At 41.1% G+C, this 19,275-nt stretch overlaps 3 protein-coding genes across 3 annotated transcripts; 2 read left to right on the top strand and 1 right to left on the bottom strand.

The window, feature by feature from the left end:
- Window positions 1–1,253: 1,253 nt before the first annotated feature.
- Window positions 1,254–9,279, bottom strand: LOC109471467 (ubiquitin-like modifier-activating enzyme ATG7). The gene is made up of 18 exons (XM_019770801.1): window positions 9,026–9,279; window positions 8,694–8,748; window positions 8,359–8,476; window positions 8,081–8,158; window positions 7,813–7,929; window positions 7,306–7,446; window positions 7,052–7,140; window positions 6,607–6,728; window positions 6,329–6,419; window positions 5,975–6,119; window positions 5,540–5,698; window positions 5,006–5,200; window positions 4,445–4,636; window positions 3,891–4,006; window positions 3,439–3,523; window positions 2,978–3,058; window positions 2,377–2,499; window positions 1,254–1,753 (listed from the first exon to the last, which is right to left on the bottom strand). The coding sequence occupies exons 1-18, from the start codon at window positions 9,177–9,179 to the stop codon at window positions 1,718–1,720; spliced, it is 2,097 nt and encodes a 698-aa protein (XP_019626360.1). The 5' UTR covers window positions 9,180–9,279; the 3' UTR covers window positions 1,254–1,717.
- Window positions 9,280–9,323: 44 nt separating this feature from the next.
- On the top strand, window positions 9,324–16,179 carry LOC109468986. Its single transcript, XM_019767374.1, has 11 exons — window positions 9,324–10,216; window positions 10,669–10,743; window positions 10,956–11,138; window positions 11,500–11,727; window positions 12,065–12,147; window positions 12,346–12,434; window positions 12,569–12,643; window positions 13,065–13,228; window positions 13,629–13,776; window positions 14,384–14,499; window positions 14,903–16,179. Exons 1-11 carry the CDS (start codon window positions 9,809–9,811, stop codon window positions 15,125–15,127), a joined length of 1,794 nt encoding a protein of 597 aa, XP_019622933.1. The 5' UTR covers window positions 9,324–9,808; the 3' UTR covers window positions 15,128–16,179.
- Window positions 16,180–16,876: 697 nt separating this feature from the next.
- LOC109471103 (apolipoprotein D-like) lies at window positions 16,877–18,607 on the top strand. Its single transcript, XM_019770319.1, has 3 exons — window positions 16,877–17,263; window positions 17,663–17,909; window positions 18,281–18,607. The coding sequence occupies exons 1-3, from the start codon at window positions 17,039–17,041 to the stop codon at window positions 18,454–18,456; spliced, it is 648 nt and encodes a 215-aa protein (XP_019625878.1). The 5' UTR covers window positions 16,877–17,038; the 3' UTR covers window positions 18,457–18,607.
- Window positions 18,608–19,275: the final 668 nt, after the last annotated feature.

The raw sequence follows: 19,275 nt of genomic DNA on the forward strand, positions 1-19,275 counted from the left end.
AGTTTCTGTGGCTCCCATACTTGCCATCTGTTGGTTATAGGTGAGATTAGGAGCTGCAGAAAACTAACTAGGATGGCACACAAGCTACGTTGGATCAGTCTATTTGTCAAATGCTGCTTGTGCATAAACAACATGCAGTGAAAAATTGTGCAACGCTAAGTATGGGTTGCTTGCCTGTGCCTTAGCTCCCTTCACAGGATGCGCTACTGTTAAAAGTGTGTATAAAAGCAAGCACTACCTGTTGAATTTTTTTATGCCAAACACTATGTTTCCATGTCTACATATTAATGACTATACATATTTGTGCACTTATTGATTAGCATATCAAGTGTTGATTAACCAAGTCTTGCTGGTAACCATAGTTACCCAATTTGAGAGAAACTTTTAGAAGAAAAAAAGCACTTGAAATTATTGTTTTTGTTAAGAGTACTGGTAACTACAACATGGCTTGTAGTCAAAGTAAACTACCTGTAAACTAGACTGAACTGTTTTCTTAGGTTGCTTCAGTACTAATAGCAGATATTATCAATGGTGTGAGACCAGCTTTGGTCATGCTAGAAACACCAGTGAGAAACCTATCGTTTTTTTTCACATAGCTGTTGATGCCAAGTGTGTTTGTGTATGCAGAGCCTACTATCAGATATTGTTGCCGTTTCACAAACACAAAATGAAAGATGTGTTATATTTAGAAGAAGTTCACCTGTTCCAATGTTGGAAGCATGTGTTATCTTAGTCTTGCTGCAATGCATGAATAAATTGTACAGATTATTGGAATGACACTCAACTGCATGTCTTGCGCATTTTTGTGCACAGTTACTGACTGCAATTCACAGCTGCCTTAGATGCATCTAACATACAATAACAATACATATCTAGATCTAGATAGCTAACATCAATTATTAACATACCTTTTCGGTTCATGTATAATTTTGCAGCCACCTTTAGTACAGTGACGTAGAAATCATTCACAATTGAATATACTCTGGTCAAGAAGGTTATATCCATATATCCTTAATCTGGCTTGTCCGTTTCACCATCTAACACCTAATACATTAACACGTTTCCTAGTTTTGTATGTACCATTAACTGTGGCATTTGTGAAAGAACCAATGCATAAGCAATGTGTTTCCCATCACAAAAGTAGCCTAGTTTTACAGTGGTAGACTGTCAGCTCAATGTCTATGTGCTTCTGAAATATTTTCGTACTGCAGTGAAGCACAGTAACTTTCCTGTATGTTGTTTCTTTGCCTTAATAATGTTGTAGCAAGACTAGTCCTCCAGAAACTCTTGCCCGCTGGTATGGTGCAGAGGTACATGTTTGTCAAGGGACTTCCTTTATACAATTTATAGACCCCCTCCAATAATTTAGCTTTACAATTACTAACCATTTGTATCTCTTTATATAAAGTTATATATACATATCTAAAACCAGTTACAATTCCAGAATTACTTTTGTACCTTAGCATGGAATGTAACTGCTAGGATAATCTAGGACAGAATGTGTGCCCTTCTTTTTTATCACTGTTGAACAGTGTTTATATAGATTCGTATCATACTTTATGGAATACCATATTTCTATTCCTTTAGAAGATAGCAGGCTATGTATCCTACTAGACTAACTTGTACATTCCTTTCTTTCCTATCATTGATGACAAGATCTGTGATTATGATGTCTTTTTTTCCAACGTCTATGTTAACATAAACAGTAACGTTATATCTACATCATGTCTTCATCGTCACTCAGCTCCCAGATCTGGAAAAGAAAACGTTCTGTTAGAAGTACCAGTGAACAAACAGCAGAACAGGGTATGATTGTCTAAGAGCAGGGTACGACTGCCACCACAATTCATGAATACGGCAGTGCCTCCTGGAGCATACAATGTACACTGTAGCTAGACTGGAACATCCCATTCATGCAGACACTACATGAAACACCTTATATACAAAGACATTGAATGGCCTGATAACCAAACATTGTCAGCACTACAATGGGTGCTATCTTGCTAGAACTAGACAATAGCTGAACAAGGCTGGATATCAGGCTATTGAAGCACAAGACACGGATATCTGAGGCTATGTACACACATGAAACTCCAGGTGATCACTCTGGCTGGTGGATTGCTGGTATCAATCAATAGTTTTTGGCAAAGTCAACTGTCAACAATTAGACACTGTCCATTGTATTTCAGTTGCAATATATCATCATGGCAGGCATGTCAAGAAGTGATATGGAAGTTATACGGGTATCAGTCTTATACAGCATGTATATCATGCAAACACAACTTGATACACAATAATATTCGTTCTGGTTATGTACTGACTACCAGTACTGGTAATGAAGTTTACTACACATGATGTTGCAGCAGCGCCCCCTACCTCTGCCTCCTGAGTCTCCAGGTGCAGCTGAGTCAGGCCTGTCAGGTTCTCCAGGTACGAGCTCGGAGAGTTGAAGGCCTCCAGCAGGAACTCAAAACCATCACTCTCGTATTTCTGTAGGACCTGTGGAATGTGACAAAACAGTTTCCTTAGAATCAGTTACATGGATGTACTGCTTAAAGTCAAAACCATCACTCTCATACTTCTGTAGGACCTGTGCAACGTGACAAATCAGTGTTCTCTTAATCCTTGATATCAGTTACAAAGATATACTACATACATGTATGGTTGTAACCAGTAGTCTCACACTTCTGTAGGGGTTTAAGGCTAAGACATGGGAGGCTCTTTTTTGGTTTCACTTTTTTTTTTCTTATCTCTTCTTAATTATCTAACGTTATAACCCTAAGGAGCGAAGGGGTTGGCTAGATTGGACCAACCTAACATAGGTTTCCAGTACACATACAAATATTTTTCAGGTGCCATTTGGAACAAAATTTGTATTGACTTCACGTACCTGTAAGTAAAATACTACAATGACACACATGATCAAGATGAAAACATCTTTCAAGTAATGAAGGAAATGACACATGACAGTACTCACCAGTTCAGAACAGGCAGTACATCTGTTGAACCTGATGCTTGCAGGCAGGACTGTGTGGAACCTGGACAGGAACCCTCGCAACTGGGGAAATAGTCATTGTCAGATGAGCTTCTAGAAATAACAACCACATTTTCCACAGAGTTATGACATTTTCATGTCAGTGATATATATGCTGTTCCAAAGTAGTATAATCAATAAATCTGAACTGAAATCAATACATAAAATCTTGTGATAGCAGTCTTTAGTGTAATACAGATACGGGCCTAGCTGCCACGTCGCATGCCTGCAAAGCTGGTGTGTTATGCCCAAGGGTGGTTATATCAGCTATGCAGACACAGCAACGAATATGGTGTTATGATCCACTGACCGATGCAAGATCATCACATAAAAGTCATATAGGTGACAAATTGACAAGCCTTTGAATATATTGAAGTTGTACAACATAATCAAGTAATGGTTACCTGATGTGGCACCAGGCCCAGTGGTGAGGTGTAGTCAGCTGAAAAGTGGTCATCCTTCACTGTGGTGTCTGCAGAGGCATGGCCACTGGTGGGGAAAGGAAAATAAAACATTACGTTATATGTAACAGTCAGCATCTCATACCCATGCAGGAGGTATCACGTCTGTTGTTTTCCTGTGCTGGATGGTTCTGTGTTAACTTGAAAACCCTATGTTTTGAATGCTTAAAATTTATGAAATTATCTTATGTATGTAAGACTAAGAATGCAAGTAACGATACAACAAAATTATACCTCCAATTAACAGTATTGGGATGAATTCAATCTCTTTGCCAGTGAAAGTATTGCCTTAACTATGACAGAATAAGATGGCAACTGAGATGGCACATGACCTGCTACATATGATACAATATCACAGTTACCGGTGCCACTTAGACACCACCAGAGTCCCTTACCCATCTGGATGCTGCAGTATGGACACCAGTAGCTCCACAGCCATGGCTGCTGCCACCATGGAGATACCAGGTCTGGTCACTGTACACTGCTGGTCCAGGGTTCTATCCCTGGTCGACTGGACAAAGGAACATCAAACCCTTCACAACAAGTAGTAATTAAGGATTGTAAATCTTTTTTTTCTCCAAGACCAGGATAAAATCTATGGACTGTCATCACTGGGTAATGCATGGTACATGTATATCTGTAGTATGCAAAAATACTAGTAACTAGTTAAAGTTATAACAGGCACTGTACGGCAAAATATGCATACTCCATGTGATCAACTTTTAAGTGTCTTACAACCTGTTAAAAGTTTCTTTCTACATTCATTCAATGCATAAACCCCACACCTATGGCTGGGTACATGGAGCTACCCCACATGTAGAGGGGAATGTGTAGATCCATTGTAAGGTTCAGAAGGACAAAACACGAAAAGATAAACTCAGGAATGACATTGTCTACTGTTGTTAATTTACTAGTAACTGCAGTTTCACCAAGTATGAAGCCAGCTTACGTTCCCAGGTGCAACCACATCATTACAGAAGTAGCACCCCAGCATGTGACCTGGGATGACCCTTCCCATGGTGCTGTGCATGGGCGCCGTGTCCGTGTCGCTGCCTCCCTCCGCCTGGTCAGACAAGGGGCGCTTCAGCCCGTGTCGACACACCATGTACGTGTCAAAACCAAGCGCTGCATTGATCACCAGCTGTCAACAACAGGGGACAGACATTGAGGAGGCTCAGTAATAAAAAGATCAAGGTAAAAACTGCAAAGCACCCTTATAACTAAATCCAGTCCAGGGACTGGTAAGCAATAACCAAGTTATAAAAACCATGCATGTTGCTGATGTTAATATCAACCAACCTGTTACTACAAATGCTGTAAATTATCATGCATACATGAGAAAGTGGTACATCTCAAAATGCATTTTCTATCACTGGTATCTTCTTTTCAGTTGGTTATGAAAGGTACTGGATGCCCATCTCCATAAGATTTTCATTGAATACTCTTTTCTACAGATGTACCAACCAGACCCTGTCTATCGTTCTAAATTATTGTCAGTGTAATCTCTTACCTTCCCCCTGCTGGCGGCCATGACGGTTGGCAGCCACCTGCTCTCCCGGGTGTCCATCAGCAGGAACACGGCATCATGGGAGTCCAGCAGCTCCTCCAGCCGCTGCACGTCCTGTCTGGTCTGGGACACGGCCTCCACAGACTCGCCCACTGGGTGGCCGGGCATGGGGATGGACAGGGTCACTCCTGTCGCATTCTGGGGTACAAGGGCACATGTCATGTCAGTGGTGGATATATTGTGTTTTAATTTTGTCATAATTGTTAATTCAGGCTACCATTTTTGTGTGTCTGCAATACAAATTGTATTGATGTATGAAAAACTGAAACCATAAAATCATAGAGACTATGAAGATCTCTCTACTCAGATTCAATAGAATACTAGTAGATTCTATTAGAAATTTATATTTTATATCTTGGAGAAAACACTGAAGATGACAAAACTGAAGTGAAAGACTAAGTTTACCTACATCAAATGTATGTTAGAGCTACTCAGAGATGATGAAACTAAGCTGGAGGACCATGTCTATGTCCTCACCACTCCAGGAAATATCCTCTTCAGTTTCTCAGCAGCTGCCTCAGACTTGGACTTCCCTCCCTGTAGGCAGTCCTCAAACTCAAACAGAGACTGGCGGACAGGGTTGGAGTACGATACCTTCGCATTGTCCACCAGGGTGATGGTACGCACTCCCCAACCCTGCACAGGGAAACACCAATCAATTTCATGTTGGACTGTCCATAGTTACCTTATGATGTTACGTGTATTTACAGTACATTTGTACTAACTTATCTGCAGCAATACAGTAGTCAAGGGACAAAATTGCAGAAACAATAAGGATGTTTTTCTACAATGTCTCATTAAACTGAATAGAGGTTAAAATGGACTGATTGAGTGCCAGCACTGCCAGGCATGAAATACGACAGATCCATCTATATCAAAATAGCGAATGCTTGGCTACATGGATTTACATACCAGTAGGCACCTTGCAACATTACAGCCCAGAGTTCCTGACCCCAGTAACAGACATCTAAAGCTGCTGATCCTGTCCAGGTCCAGCGAGGGCAGCAGTCTCCACCGCATTAACTTCAGGTTCAAGTCTACAGCTGACTCAGCTAGTCTGTGGGGTGGGAAGATTAAAATACATTTAAATGTTTAGATCTTCTACAATCATCAGTGGAAATTATAAATTAAAGTCAACATGATGTTGATTTATTCATATACTTGTAATACTCTTGTATGTACAAAATGTAAATACATTTCTGACCTTAAGATTTGTATCCAGAGCAAAGTTAATATTCTGTAAAAATTCAATGATTAACCCCTCACCTTGTAGGGTCCATACTGGCACTCAGGTTAACCATCCTGGGACCGAGCTTGCCTTTTTGGTTCTTCTCCCATCCAACACACTTTGGGCACTCTGTGAAATGAAAATTTATTTAGGCCGAAAGCACAGGCAAGGCTACAGTAACACTTCTTAATTTAGGATACAACAGCTTTCTCCTTTTATTCTCCACCTTCCTTTTCTGCTTTCTACCATAGAAGTAATTGTGATGAAATACTGGATACCAGACAGACATTTTGTACAGTCCAACAATGCCCCCTACCTGTTGGACTTTGCACTGCAGGCATGTGGACCTGCAACAATAGACTGTGTGACGAGTCTCTCACTCCTTCTCTCACTCGGTCTCGGAAACACAGAATCTCTAGCTCATCTATTCTTTCACTCCTGCAGAGGAAAAATGTGTAAAACAGTACATGTACATGGTGAATTTACATTCTTTTTCTGGAAAAATTCTAGAAGTAACAGAAATTTAAGATTCCCCACCTCATCGGAGTATCTAGACTTTTTGTGAATTTCCCGCTGCATATTCCACTGTCACTTCCCCCAGGATGCAGGGAAACCATTTTGACCTCCAATTTAACCTGCCTGTCAGTTTGCAGTTACATCATTTTCACAAGCAAACAAACAAACAAACAGACAAATACACCAAACACAAAAGTTATATACACTGAGGTATTAAGATCTCTATAATAAAGGCATGTCCTTACCACTTGTAAGCTATGAGTGCCAGCAGGTTCCTGAGAGGCCAGCCGGGATGTTTGTCCAGAGTACACGGGTCACAGAACCCAACTGTCACCTGTAACATAAGGAAGCAATGGAGATGTTCACACCATACACTGAGCAGCTACAACATCTGTCTCTAAGCTTAAAAAAAGTAGTATCAATGTCTAATGTTATAAACATAACATAATTTAGAGTGACATTTCAAATAGACAGGGAAAGATAAAAAAAAGAAACAGACCTTCCTCTGGCTGCCAAAGAAAGCATCCCAGTCCCTGAGGTTTCCAACCGTGAGCTCGTCACCTTCTCTCTTCACCAGGAAGAAGGCGACCTGCTGCCCTCCCTCACACAGGCTGTCATAGGACTGCTGCAGACTGGAGATCTGGGGGACAGGCCTCACATTATTCATCTGAGCTGGTCAGTTACATGTGGAACAGACACGCCAATTGCACCCTTCTCTCAACCCGGGATGGCGATATTGACTTCCAACAAACTTTGTCCCTTTGCTGACATCAAACATGCAATAAGTTACGTGCCCTAAGTGATTGGGTCAGATAGCTGAGAAAGATTGAATCAGTGAGTCAAAAATTCCGGTGAGTCTAATTTTCTTAAGTTGGAGACCAGTTTAACAGGCCTCGCATACACTACTGTACAAATGAGTTCATAGAAGAAGGGGAATTCCCTAGGCTAGAGTACTGATACATGTATTCCAATACATATACACTATTTGTCAAATGTTTGTACTCGCCTGTTTTTCTGAAAATGCTGTCGTGATGGTGACAGGTTCTGTTGGCATGGTGATGTTGTCAGGGTAACACAGAGCAGGAAAGGCAAACCAGTAGTAGTAATAGTACTTCTTCAGGTCCTGCAGCATTAGACAATGGTCACATGTCATTTCAAAATGTAATGCAGTCTTTAAAAGTTTAAGTTTAACAACTGAATCTATCCTTGAATTATGACCTTTCAAAAAGATTTCATTGAACAGTAGACAGCACAACGCATGACTGAATACTCACAGCAAAAGTCAGTAGTAAAAACCTAGTCAACAGGGAGGGGTTCTGTAGGGCAGCTCCACTGGTGATGTCTGACCAGATCTGGAAGATACCAGAGTGACCCGACATTAAAAACTGCTTCCCAAAGCACAGTGACTTCAGTTTGCAGTATAATACAGTGTTGTCTGCAGTATAATACAGTGGTGTTGAATTCTTGAGCGGCAACAGTATTCCAGAAAGCAGCACAGTACTACAGTACATTACTAGCACAGCATTTAATATTATCACAAACAACATAATACCTGCTGTGCCACGGCATCTATCAGAGCCTTCTTGTCAGATTCCTTGAAGGCCTCCATGGTGTTCATGTTATGCAGGGTACCATATGATAGGCAACATCTTGGAGGTGACTTGTAGTTCCTGAGAATCGAACAAAATTTAGGGAACTTTGTTTTATTGCAGCTATAAAATTAGCAACAAAGGACACTACATGTAGCTACCATCTTCACCAAAATAAAAGATGAAAGCATCCTTTATTTCTTAATAGTACTACAACATTATACATATGAAAATCTCTGGTACTTTATCATTACATATATTTCTATGATACATACATACTGAGAATGATAAAACTTACTCATCAAAAGCGTTAAACTCCAGGCTCATCCTGCAGGGCAGGCCTGGTGCATCACCTGTCAGAGTAGAAAACTACACGGTAAAATCTCTGTTGTAATATTGTAAATCAAGAAAGAAAGAAATGGTTGTCAATCAAAAGGAAACGAGCTGAAGGAGTCATAGATTTGTATCTGCCACCTCAATATTCTACTGGTTATCAAGTAAAGCCAACTATATCCGAGTCGACGGCTACCATGAAGTGAATTATACTAGTATCATGTTTACTGATCACACTTGGGCTCGAACTATTCGAGTAGACTACCACACTATAGTTAGTATCTTACGATTCCTTACCGTTATAGTAGAAGCCATGGATAGGCCTGGGTCGATCGTCCAGCCTGTAGACTTCTAGCTTGTTCTGTGTGAGTTTGTGCCAGAAGCCGGCGTCCAGCGCGCTGCCGAAGGGGGCGAACTGCAGCGGGATGGGGGAGGCGTTACCCTCGGACATTCTGACACTTGGGGAGGGGGGCGGGGTACTGCTGGGCGGCGGTCGATAAAGGTTGAAATTCGGCACACAGTTGTCGTTTGATACTTCTGGCAGCTTGATCTAGACTTTAGACCTCTAGCTGAACCAGAAAACCACTCAGAGCTGATGTTACTGTGTGATAAAACGTATTTTTCTCTTGTAGACGAAGAAGTTGTTGTCGTCTTGTGATTACAGGTGAAGGTGCAAAGGTCAAGAATGTAGGGATGAACCATTAACGCTAGCAAAGGGCTTTCCCAAAACAAATAACAACAACATCCCCACAGCAGTTAAGTCTTTTTAGTCTATAGAATATATGTATAACAATGAAAGTAGAATCTGAGCCTCGTTTGTTGAAAAATACGCATTTCTTTGACTTTTGATAGTTTTGTTTGTGATTATTGGTTTGTCCCCCTTTAGTGATTGGTCATGCTGATGACCCGAGGCGACACCGCCAACATGGCTGCGCGATTTGAAAGTCTCTTTGTTTTAGAGCAAGTTTGAACACGTTCCGCCGCCTGACGCTACAGAAATACCAGAAAGAGGCGTTACACCGTAACGCCACCACACCTTCTTCCAATGTGGTAAACTATCTTTCATAAATATTAGCGAAAATGTGGAGATTTTCGGTACAGGGACTGATCTTTTGCGAGCTCGTTTTGCAAGCTGTTGTTTTGGCGACGACGCTTAACTTCGAGGTGAATTCTGGAGATGCGGAGAAGGGCAGAACCCAGCTAGCCGAGATCAGGAAGAGAAGTGAAGACCCCAGGTACGGGACATGTTGGACCACGGCCCTGGCGAGGGTCGAAACCGGCTGCAAACGGTTAACAGATGACGAGCAGAGTCGGATGGCCATAGCCTTTGCGAACTGCCATCTGGCCAAGTCAGGCAAGAGAGATTACGCGTGCAAACCTGGGCAAACCATACAGGAGTGCACGCAGGATATGGATGACTTGGCTTTCTCAACCTACACAGAATTCTTCACGCATACGCAAAATATCTGCTTCTTTTTGCAAAACCAGGTAAGAAGATGGCGTCCCTTTTTTTGTAAATAATTAAACATCAAGCGAAAGCTCTACTCTACTCTGATTGGCTGTTGGAGATAATTGCTATTGTGTCTTTTGATGATTAAATGTTTTGACAAGGTTTTTGACACAGAAGTGTGAAGAGGAACTGTTTGTTTGAATGTTGACAGATGCTTTACAAGTGCTTAAAAGTTTACAAAGAATTTGATTTTGCATAAGTTGCTATTTCAATTTGTCATTATTTCGTCATCAGGTCTGATTTGGAGCAATTTTCATTGTTAATGTTTTATTTTCATTCATAGAAATGTCTGTAAAAATAATATTGGAGGCAGATAACTTGACAATGTAAGATTATATTGAAAAATACTAGAAGATTTGAAAAATGTAATTTTTGGGGGAATATGGGGGGGAAAGTATTATCCAATATAACCTGTTCTTTTTTCTCCTAGGTCTGGCAGGAAAGCACAGAAAGAACTGTCTCAATGTTGGCTGACAACTCAGACAAAGTAGCACACAAACTGGAGGTAAGAAAACAAGTATACTGGTAGATGTTTCATACACAGTATAATATAACGTTACTAGTAATTAAATAGTAAAATATGCAATAGTAAAATATGCAACTTTTTGCAAAGTGTTATGTATAGGGATTGAGAACCAGATTTTATAAGTCGGTAAAGAATACACAATTCAGAATCACTTAAGTTAATACCAATGTATGTGTACTTTCTCCCCTCAGTTGACAGCAGAGATGCAGGAGATGGTCATCGCTCGACAGAACGCCTCTCTCAAGAAGCAAGAAGACATCTTAAGACATGAGGAGGCCTTGAGGAAAACTCTGAAGAGCTCCACTGAGAATGTACAGGCAGCCTTTGATCAGATGAAGCAGTCAGCCAGGGAGCAAAGGGCTCTGTTTGGGGAGGTAAAAAATGCTACATGTAGTATATGTTTCGAGACAACGAGAAAGCCCAAAAAGCAATATTCAAACTTTGGTAACTCGTACAGTCTTTAGAAAGTTTGAGACTTGAGTTACTTATATGATACAAAATGTCATATAGATAATACAAACAACTTGCAAGGATTCAGACTCATTCCAAGGATAAACCATGCTCAGAACAAGGATTTTTTTGTTCCTCAGGTATTTGGCAGATTTCCATGATGTTGGAGAGTTTACAGGGTTCTACACATTGTTAAGTACATGTATTGTAATTTGTAAATGTGAATGTACAATGCAGTATGCACTATTCACAGTTCATGAATCTTAACAAATCTTTTCCCCCCAGGTCTTTGGCAGGATAGAAGACCTCCAGGCCATGGTGCTGGGAGAGTTTACAGGGTTCTACACGCTGGTGTTCATCACCCTGTCTGCCATCATCATCTACATGCTGACCTCCACACCCCGCACCAGCAGTGCTCGCTTCTGGATGTTCCTCATCCTGCTGCTGAACGCCGGCATGGAGAGACTCATCGCCAACAGAACTGTACTGGAGACAGATGGGCAAAGTGCTACTGTAGGTTACTGGTATTTTTTAATAGCAATGTGTAAAGCTTTGAATGTATGCACACATCATTGGATCACAACTCAATGTCAATGTCACCGATGGAAAAATGTTGAATGTAATAAGAAATGTTATGAAATGGTTATTTTCTTTCTTTATTTTGAACACACTGTTATTCTTACTTGATTGAGAACACATCAAATTATGTTTTGTGTAAAACACATACTAGTAATCAGTCATACTAGCTTTTAATGAGTAGAAATAGTAGCTACTGTTTTGTAAACTCTGAACACTCATACATGTATCATGTGATATCAAATGATTACCCCTCATTTCCTTTACCTCCTAGGAGCTTGTGTACGAGCGTCTCTGGTTCTGTCGTAAGTTCTTCTGCATGGTTGCCATGACAGTGCTGGCTGTGTGTAGCTACAGGTACAGTCTGATCATCTCTTCATACTACAAACCAACATCCTATTTGTGATGATCATTCTTGGACAAAATGTATTCATGTGAGATGTGTACAAGTACCACAAGAACACAGATTTCTGTTCTGCTTTCATAACTTTCTTGATGATAATGAATGCATATTTGCATGTACGCATGTATTTATTTTTTACTTGTATGTTTCAGGTATAAAGACTACAACAAGATCAACAATGACCTTCTTCTGAAGATAGAACAGCAGAACAAACAGCTGCAAACTGCCCTCTGCAAAATACGTGGGTTTCCTTACTAGACTTTTCCTTTCAGTTTTCATTTCAATTTACCTTCAATCATGCATTTTATTTGAAGGCTTGTTACATTTGTATGGCACTCACATGTTTTATTGTTGTCCCTACCCTGACCCTGACAGAGACCAGTCCCCTGGGCATGTTTGCAGGAGGAGGAGATGGTAAGGATGAGGTGGATGCAGGGGAGAGGGACTTTGGTGAGGGGTGCTTTCCTTCCTTCTGACTGCAGTGTGTCTTTAGCCTAAACATAGCTCCTTACGTTTTTATACATGTGTACTTGCAAACAATCCATGTGTGCTTATGTGTTGTGCCTTTTATACTTGCAACAATCAAAGTGCACTTGCTGTATTTGTGATGTTCAGTCACCTTACCTTGGTTTTGCTAACATTTGTTGCACTATTCTGTAGCTTGTTGGCTCATGTCCACAGATTTTGTAACGCTTCTTTCTTTTTTCCTTGGGGTGACAGAAATTACAATACATTTGAATTTGTGTTGCTGTATCATTACAAGTAGGAGATATGATCATACACAGATTATTTGTTCATTGTGCTTGTGTGTTGTTGTGACAAAAGTACCAAAGTTCCAGTTTAAAAGTCCCAGTCTGATCTCCATGTACAGATATATCAGATGCAGATGACGACACCTTCCATGGCTCCGATGACAGTGACTCTGATGATGCTGAATCCATGGCAACAAGCAACAGTCGCAGGACGAGTAGGACAGGTAACACCATCTCATTACTCACTGAAAAAATTGAAATCCTTCAGGAAGGAATTTTAAAGGTATCCAATGAAATCTTAGGATGGCAAAACCAAAAATACTCTGGATGAGAAAATCTGTCTGAATCTGATATTTCTTTGCACATTTTCGTCATCACTTCATACTTTGGAATAGCCCCAAAACAAGCCCCTTTATCTATGATACCGCCAATAAATGGCTAGAACCAGTCTATGATACAAAACAAGCAACCGTTTTCTGTCAGCGATACCACATTTTTTTCTCACAGATATCTGAGTGAGCTATATGGGATAGGGTTACCGGGGTAATGTAACTTACTACATTTAAAGAATGATGAAAAAATTGACTTTGAAAATCCAATTATGCCATCCTGACATTGCATTGGATGCCTTTATAGGTACTGTTTCAAATATCTCAATGTTGTTTCACCTCAGTAATCTGTAGGCTTTTCTGACAGGTACCCCAGTAGTGAACATTGCCACAGGACTGTTTACACCAATCCAAGCTGACCAGCCTCACGTGGCCACAGTCAAGCCAGAAGACTTCCAAACCCCCGACAGACCCCCAAGCAGAAACAGCGAGGACAGTGCAAGTAGGTTGAGATAAGGTTCCTAGTGAATTCTTTCATCAGTGACAACTTTGGAAGGGTAAGGATACTAACCTCCAAATTTTCGATGGCTATCAATCCATCTTGTTCACGGAGTGGCCTAATCTCGCGAGAGCGCGAGACTAGGCCCGAGACTTGCATCGGTCTGTCTCTTCAATGAGGTTGAGATAAATAACACAAATACATCAATGAAGGTTAGACATCCAGGTAATGAGATATAACAAGGAAATTGTTGATAGATTTTGAACTGTTAAAGATAGATTTTGAACTGTTAAACATTTCTAGTACAGAGTAGCATCCACTACTTGTAACAAAAAGTAGTGGACGCTACTTGAAATGTCTGACAGTTTTCAAAATTTATCCCGTTGCTTGAGTAACATTTTCGTTGTGTAGATAACACAAATCAACAGGGTAACTGAAGATGTTTGTTGAAAAAAGTTGAAAATAGCTATGGTTTCAGTGGATTTCTTTTTAAGTAACTTGTACCATTTGTTGAAGTGGCTGATGCTGTTGCAATTGTTTTGCATTGCTTCTACTGCTGTGAACATTGATACATGTTGTAACTTAAAGTGAATGTTTCCAACTGTTCTAGTTGGGTCAGGTCCAGAGCCAGAGCCTGGTCCCTCGTCCCCCACTGTACGGAGGAGAATAGGCCGACCCAAGGGTAGCAGGAACCACAGGGAGAGTACACCCAGCATAGAGGACAGGGTGGGTGGAAAACATCGCATTTTTCATCATTTTTTACTTTGTAGAAGTATGGTCAAGCATGGAAACGTGAGGAATGTGACACATGGACATATAACGTTATATATTAAAAACACTACAGGAGAGTTGTGTAGTCTTCTTCTGTATCGTGCTGAACTGTGCTGAACTATGTTTTTCATTGCTAATGATTTATTTTGTACTCCATGACATGTTCTTAAAAATTTCATTAAAATTTATTGAGTGTACCCTCAAAGCAGTAACTAATAAATGACCAGTGCTGCCACTTTGTGACAGAACTTGTTCCTTTGTGTGAAGTGAATGGACAGTGAACTAGGACACTATGCCCTGTCCATGCCTTCAGCTTCAGTTTTAGATAAGTTACAAACAAAATGCTTCATTCCCCCAGGTTGTGAGCCCTGGCAGTCGGTACAACTTGCGCACCAGGAGGACCCCCCAGCCCAACCCCGTCACCACCCAGGAGTCCCCCCGGAGCTTTGCGCGGAAGGTGCACACTCTCGCCCGCATCGCCAGACACAACAGCCACGTGCTGCGGATGACACGTGATGATGACGGTGACGACAAACCCACGGGCACCGTGCCCAAGTTCTTCTCATCAGACGAGGATGACTGAAGCGCACCTATCAATGTTAACCCCATGACATGTTTGGAAGTTGTTTTTTTACAACTTTGTACAGTCAAGCTGTGCATTGAGCAATTTGTAAACTGCAATCCGTTTTGAGCAGTATTGTTGCATGAGTGTTGCAAGGCAGATTCAATGTCTCTGTTCATTGTAACTGGTAACCCTGTGTACATGAACATTTTTCAGCATTGACTTGACTGTACACCTATCTTCATGCTGTGCTTTGTACATTGCTGGTACTGGTAGTGCTAACAGTTCCATAAATTCTGTTATGAAACCTTGAAGTTGTCTAATCGGAAGGTATGGTAAGAGTTTTACTTCTCATCTTAAGATATTTGACATTTCAAAATATGTATGAAGAGAAACAAACAGGTGTGGGCATTTGCTGTGACATTGTGCAAGTCTTATTTATTGTTACCCTACCCTTTCAATGCAGTGCCTTGTACACATTCACTTACAAACAGACACACAAACAAATTCTGTGGGAACTTCCCACTAGTGCCTGTTTAAAGTACTAGTGAGTTTTAAGTACTAGTTTAACTAGTAACTGTTTCTTGTGAGACCTTTATTGGTTTTTCAACATGTTTTCCTAATCTTCATTCCTTACAAATGTGCAATCTAACTAGTTTGTAAGTACTTACACTCTCAAAGGGTCCAACAGTTCTTTTATATTCATATAACCAAGAACCTCACTGCCAGGTATTTTAAGCATTTATAAGATCACAGTGGTGACAACTTTTATGGCTTGTTTAGACTTGTATGTTTTTAAAGTAGTTTGAAATGTTGGTTGAATAGGTGGATATTGGCATTAGTGTGTATTTTATTTTGTAGTTGAGAAAAGTAGTTCCAACATAGAGCTCATGACATGTAACAGTGCCTTTGAAAGGTTTGGCCTACACTGGACACGAACTATGAAATCCTATTTTAGAAGTTGTGCCTTATATCACCAATACTTTATCAACCTTTTATAGATATCTTTTTATACTCCATTGATTCAACATTGTTCACTTTCCATGGGACTGCATGGTTACTGTTGAGTAGACTTTTTATTCCAAAAGCATTTGAAGATATCTCTGCATCTGCTGCTATACCAAACTGAAGTATTCTTTAAACTTCAGAGTTAATGAGAAGCAGTACCCTAGGACTAATTTTTGTGTTCACTGATTCTTGTTTTTATTGTGATGGTGGAAATAAAACCATATTATCCATGATGTTTTATTTCATTAGTAGTCACTTAGATCCTGTACAAAAGTGCATTTTCAAAAGTGAATTTTCTTCATCATGTTTCAAGTTTCCAATGCCCTTTAATCCTCAAAACGCCTTCCCATACTCTTCATTACGCACAAGTCTATACAATCTTGAGAGTGATGTATGAACAGTCATACAGTGCAGGCATGCTATGGAGAAAATGCAAAGCACAATTTTCTTGGAGGACTGAAGCTTGGATTGGGCATGGTATGGAGCATAACTAATTCTCTATAAGTACCCCTTAATCTGTAAGGGTTTACATTGACATGTTTAGGAACTCGAACTCTGTTTTACTTTCCAGACCTGTCAGCAGTCCAGGCGAGCTTTCCAGGATGTCATCATTCTCACATGTCTGTCACACGGCTGGCAATGCTCCAACACACAATTCCTGGTGCATGAGTTAACGTAAGGCTCTGAAAGGGTTTTTATTATTACGAGCTGTGTGTAAATCCATGTACCACTCCTGGCCCGGAGATAGCAAATGCTGATTCTTGTATTTCCTTGTCTAGCCTCCATTACTCAGCAGATTCGTTTTGCAGAGTAGGCAGAAGTTTATTTCTTTAACCAAGGCTGACAGGGCAAAACACTCTGCCAGTATCAGTTACTCGCTTGGGTACAAAGACCTCAGAGTTGCCCTGCTTTTTGTTCAGCAAAATGGAAAAGCTCGTGGCCCTCGTCGTTTTCTCCTGTGCCGTCTCGGTGGCTCAAGGTCAAGTATTCAGCTGGGGCAAGTGCCCCGACGTCCCGGTCAAGTCCAACTTCTCTGTGGACGCCTACCTGGGACGCTGGTTCGAAATCGCCCGGTTCCCGACCATCTTCGAGAAAGGTCTGAAGTGTGTCCAGGCCAACTACTCACTTCTGGACGACAGCACCATACAGGTACAAATCATGGGAACTTTTTGTGCGCTTGGAATGTGCACGAGGGTGGAGAAGTTATGTACTTATGCAAACTATAATCAAAGCCTTGTCATAAATAGTACTACGTGTGCTGTTCAATACTAGCTCTGTGGGTGTATCCTAGGCTACCATATGCATTTCTGTCAGGCTAGAAATCGTAGGCTGCAATAACAGTAAGGATCACACACTTGAAACATGCCGTCATATGCTTATGTGTACCATTTGCGTACAACGTAATAATTCCAGTAGATAACATGAACATTAATTATTATACAACTTTTCACTCGGAGCTAACTGCTACAACAATCAAGCATTTGTAGATGAGTCAACACGTGTAAGTTTCGATTATAGCTCATCTTTAACTGATAACACCCTCTGCAGGTAGTGAACCAGGGTCAGAAGAAGTGTTGCGGAGACGAGACGAAGGCGGTCGGGGTAGCCTGGGCCCCGGACGCCGACGAACCGGCCAAGCTGCTGGTCCGCTTCAGCCGCTTCATGCCTGCGGGCCCGTACTGGGTCCTGGACACAGACTACAGCCGCTACTCCGTGGTGTGGTCCTGCGTGGACCTGTTCTGGGGCGTGGCCAGGTTAGAGCTGACCTGGATTCTGGGCAGGGAGCGTGCACTGGGTGAGTAGCACTACTGGACTACTGAGAACACCTCTCAGAACTAGATAAAATGTATCGACACGTCCACAGACAGGATATAGAGTTTTTGAGATGATTTCTGTCGGTTGGATTACAATGAAATATTTCCCTTTCTTAAGTAGAATTTGCCATTTAATTTTTGCTGCAAATACAAGAGCCAAAATGTAAGTCATTGCGACGCTCTAAGCGCAGTGCTACATGTCTCTGGTGCAGGCTTGGTTGATATTTTCCTATCACCGACTTTTCCTGATCGATAGTTCTATGGATCCCCTTTTTGAATATTGCTTATAATGTTGCGTCTTGTTCTGTTCTGTTATTTTGTGTCTTATGAACATATGATCTCCTGTCCACAGACGAATACCTGCTGAGGGACATCGTGTACGAGCTGACCAAGTTCAAGATCGATGCCGTTAAGTTCAAGTGGACGGACCAGAACAACTGTGCCGGCTCCAACTCCACTGTTCCCACCCCCATCGAAACTGTGGAAGTGTCCAATGATAGCTACTGGATCCATCCCAAAATATTTTAGTTCTGTAATCAAGCACGAGTTTTGTTCTTGACAAAAGAGTTACACGTAAATCTCGCTCGTCAAAAATTAAGAGCTTTCATCTAAAATGTTTCAGAAGATGTCCATCCTACTTCTTACACTCTGTGTCACTGATGGGCATGTCACTGAAATGACAAGACGCTTGAAATGGAAGCCCTAATAGCTTTGATCTAGTTGTAGCTACACCGTACTTCTATTTGTTGACAGCATCACGGTTAACTAGACAAATTTTGCCTTTATGTATATGCACCCTCGTTCAGCTTCACGTCGGGTGGTGCACTTCGGCTCCAATCCGCTACGAGTACATGCATGTTGAAAGTGCTTATTACATACGCAGTGCGTACATCTTATAACTCAGTGCTGATTTGTTGAAAACTCAATCCTTAAAGCTCAATTAAGAAAAAAAAACACCAATCTATGCGTGTTTGTCTTTTCTGTGTGAAATGATGAATTGTTTTTACCATTGAGTGTATTTGGACAGTTAAATAAATGGTCATATTTTTGTTGTTTTAATACCTTGGTTTTTATGGTATTACAGACCCGACGTACATGGAAATTGGCCTCCCCTACAGTACATATATATGACCTGATAAAAGCATTATAAGCGCGCTATCTCCACAACAACAAAAAGAGGATTCGTGTTAACCCAAATCGCCTGCGATCGTCCTACGATTGTCCGTGACGTTTATCTATAATGGCACCGGATACACGAGACAATGACGACACCGAGGACCTTGGGTGGGTGCCAAGCAGCCAGCTGATTCAAAGCACGACATCAGTGCACATCACATCAGCAGCACT

This window comes from Branchiostoma belcheri, unplaced genomic scaffold (assembly GCF_001625305.1).
Source record: "Branchiostoma belcheri isolate BF01 breed outbred unplaced genomic scaffold, Haploidv18h27 scaffold10, whole genome shotgun sequence".
In the NCBI taxonomy this organism is placed as follows: domain Eukaryota; kingdom Metazoa; phylum Chordata; class Leptocardii; order Amphioxiformes; family Branchiostomatidae; genus Branchiostoma; species Branchiostoma belcheri.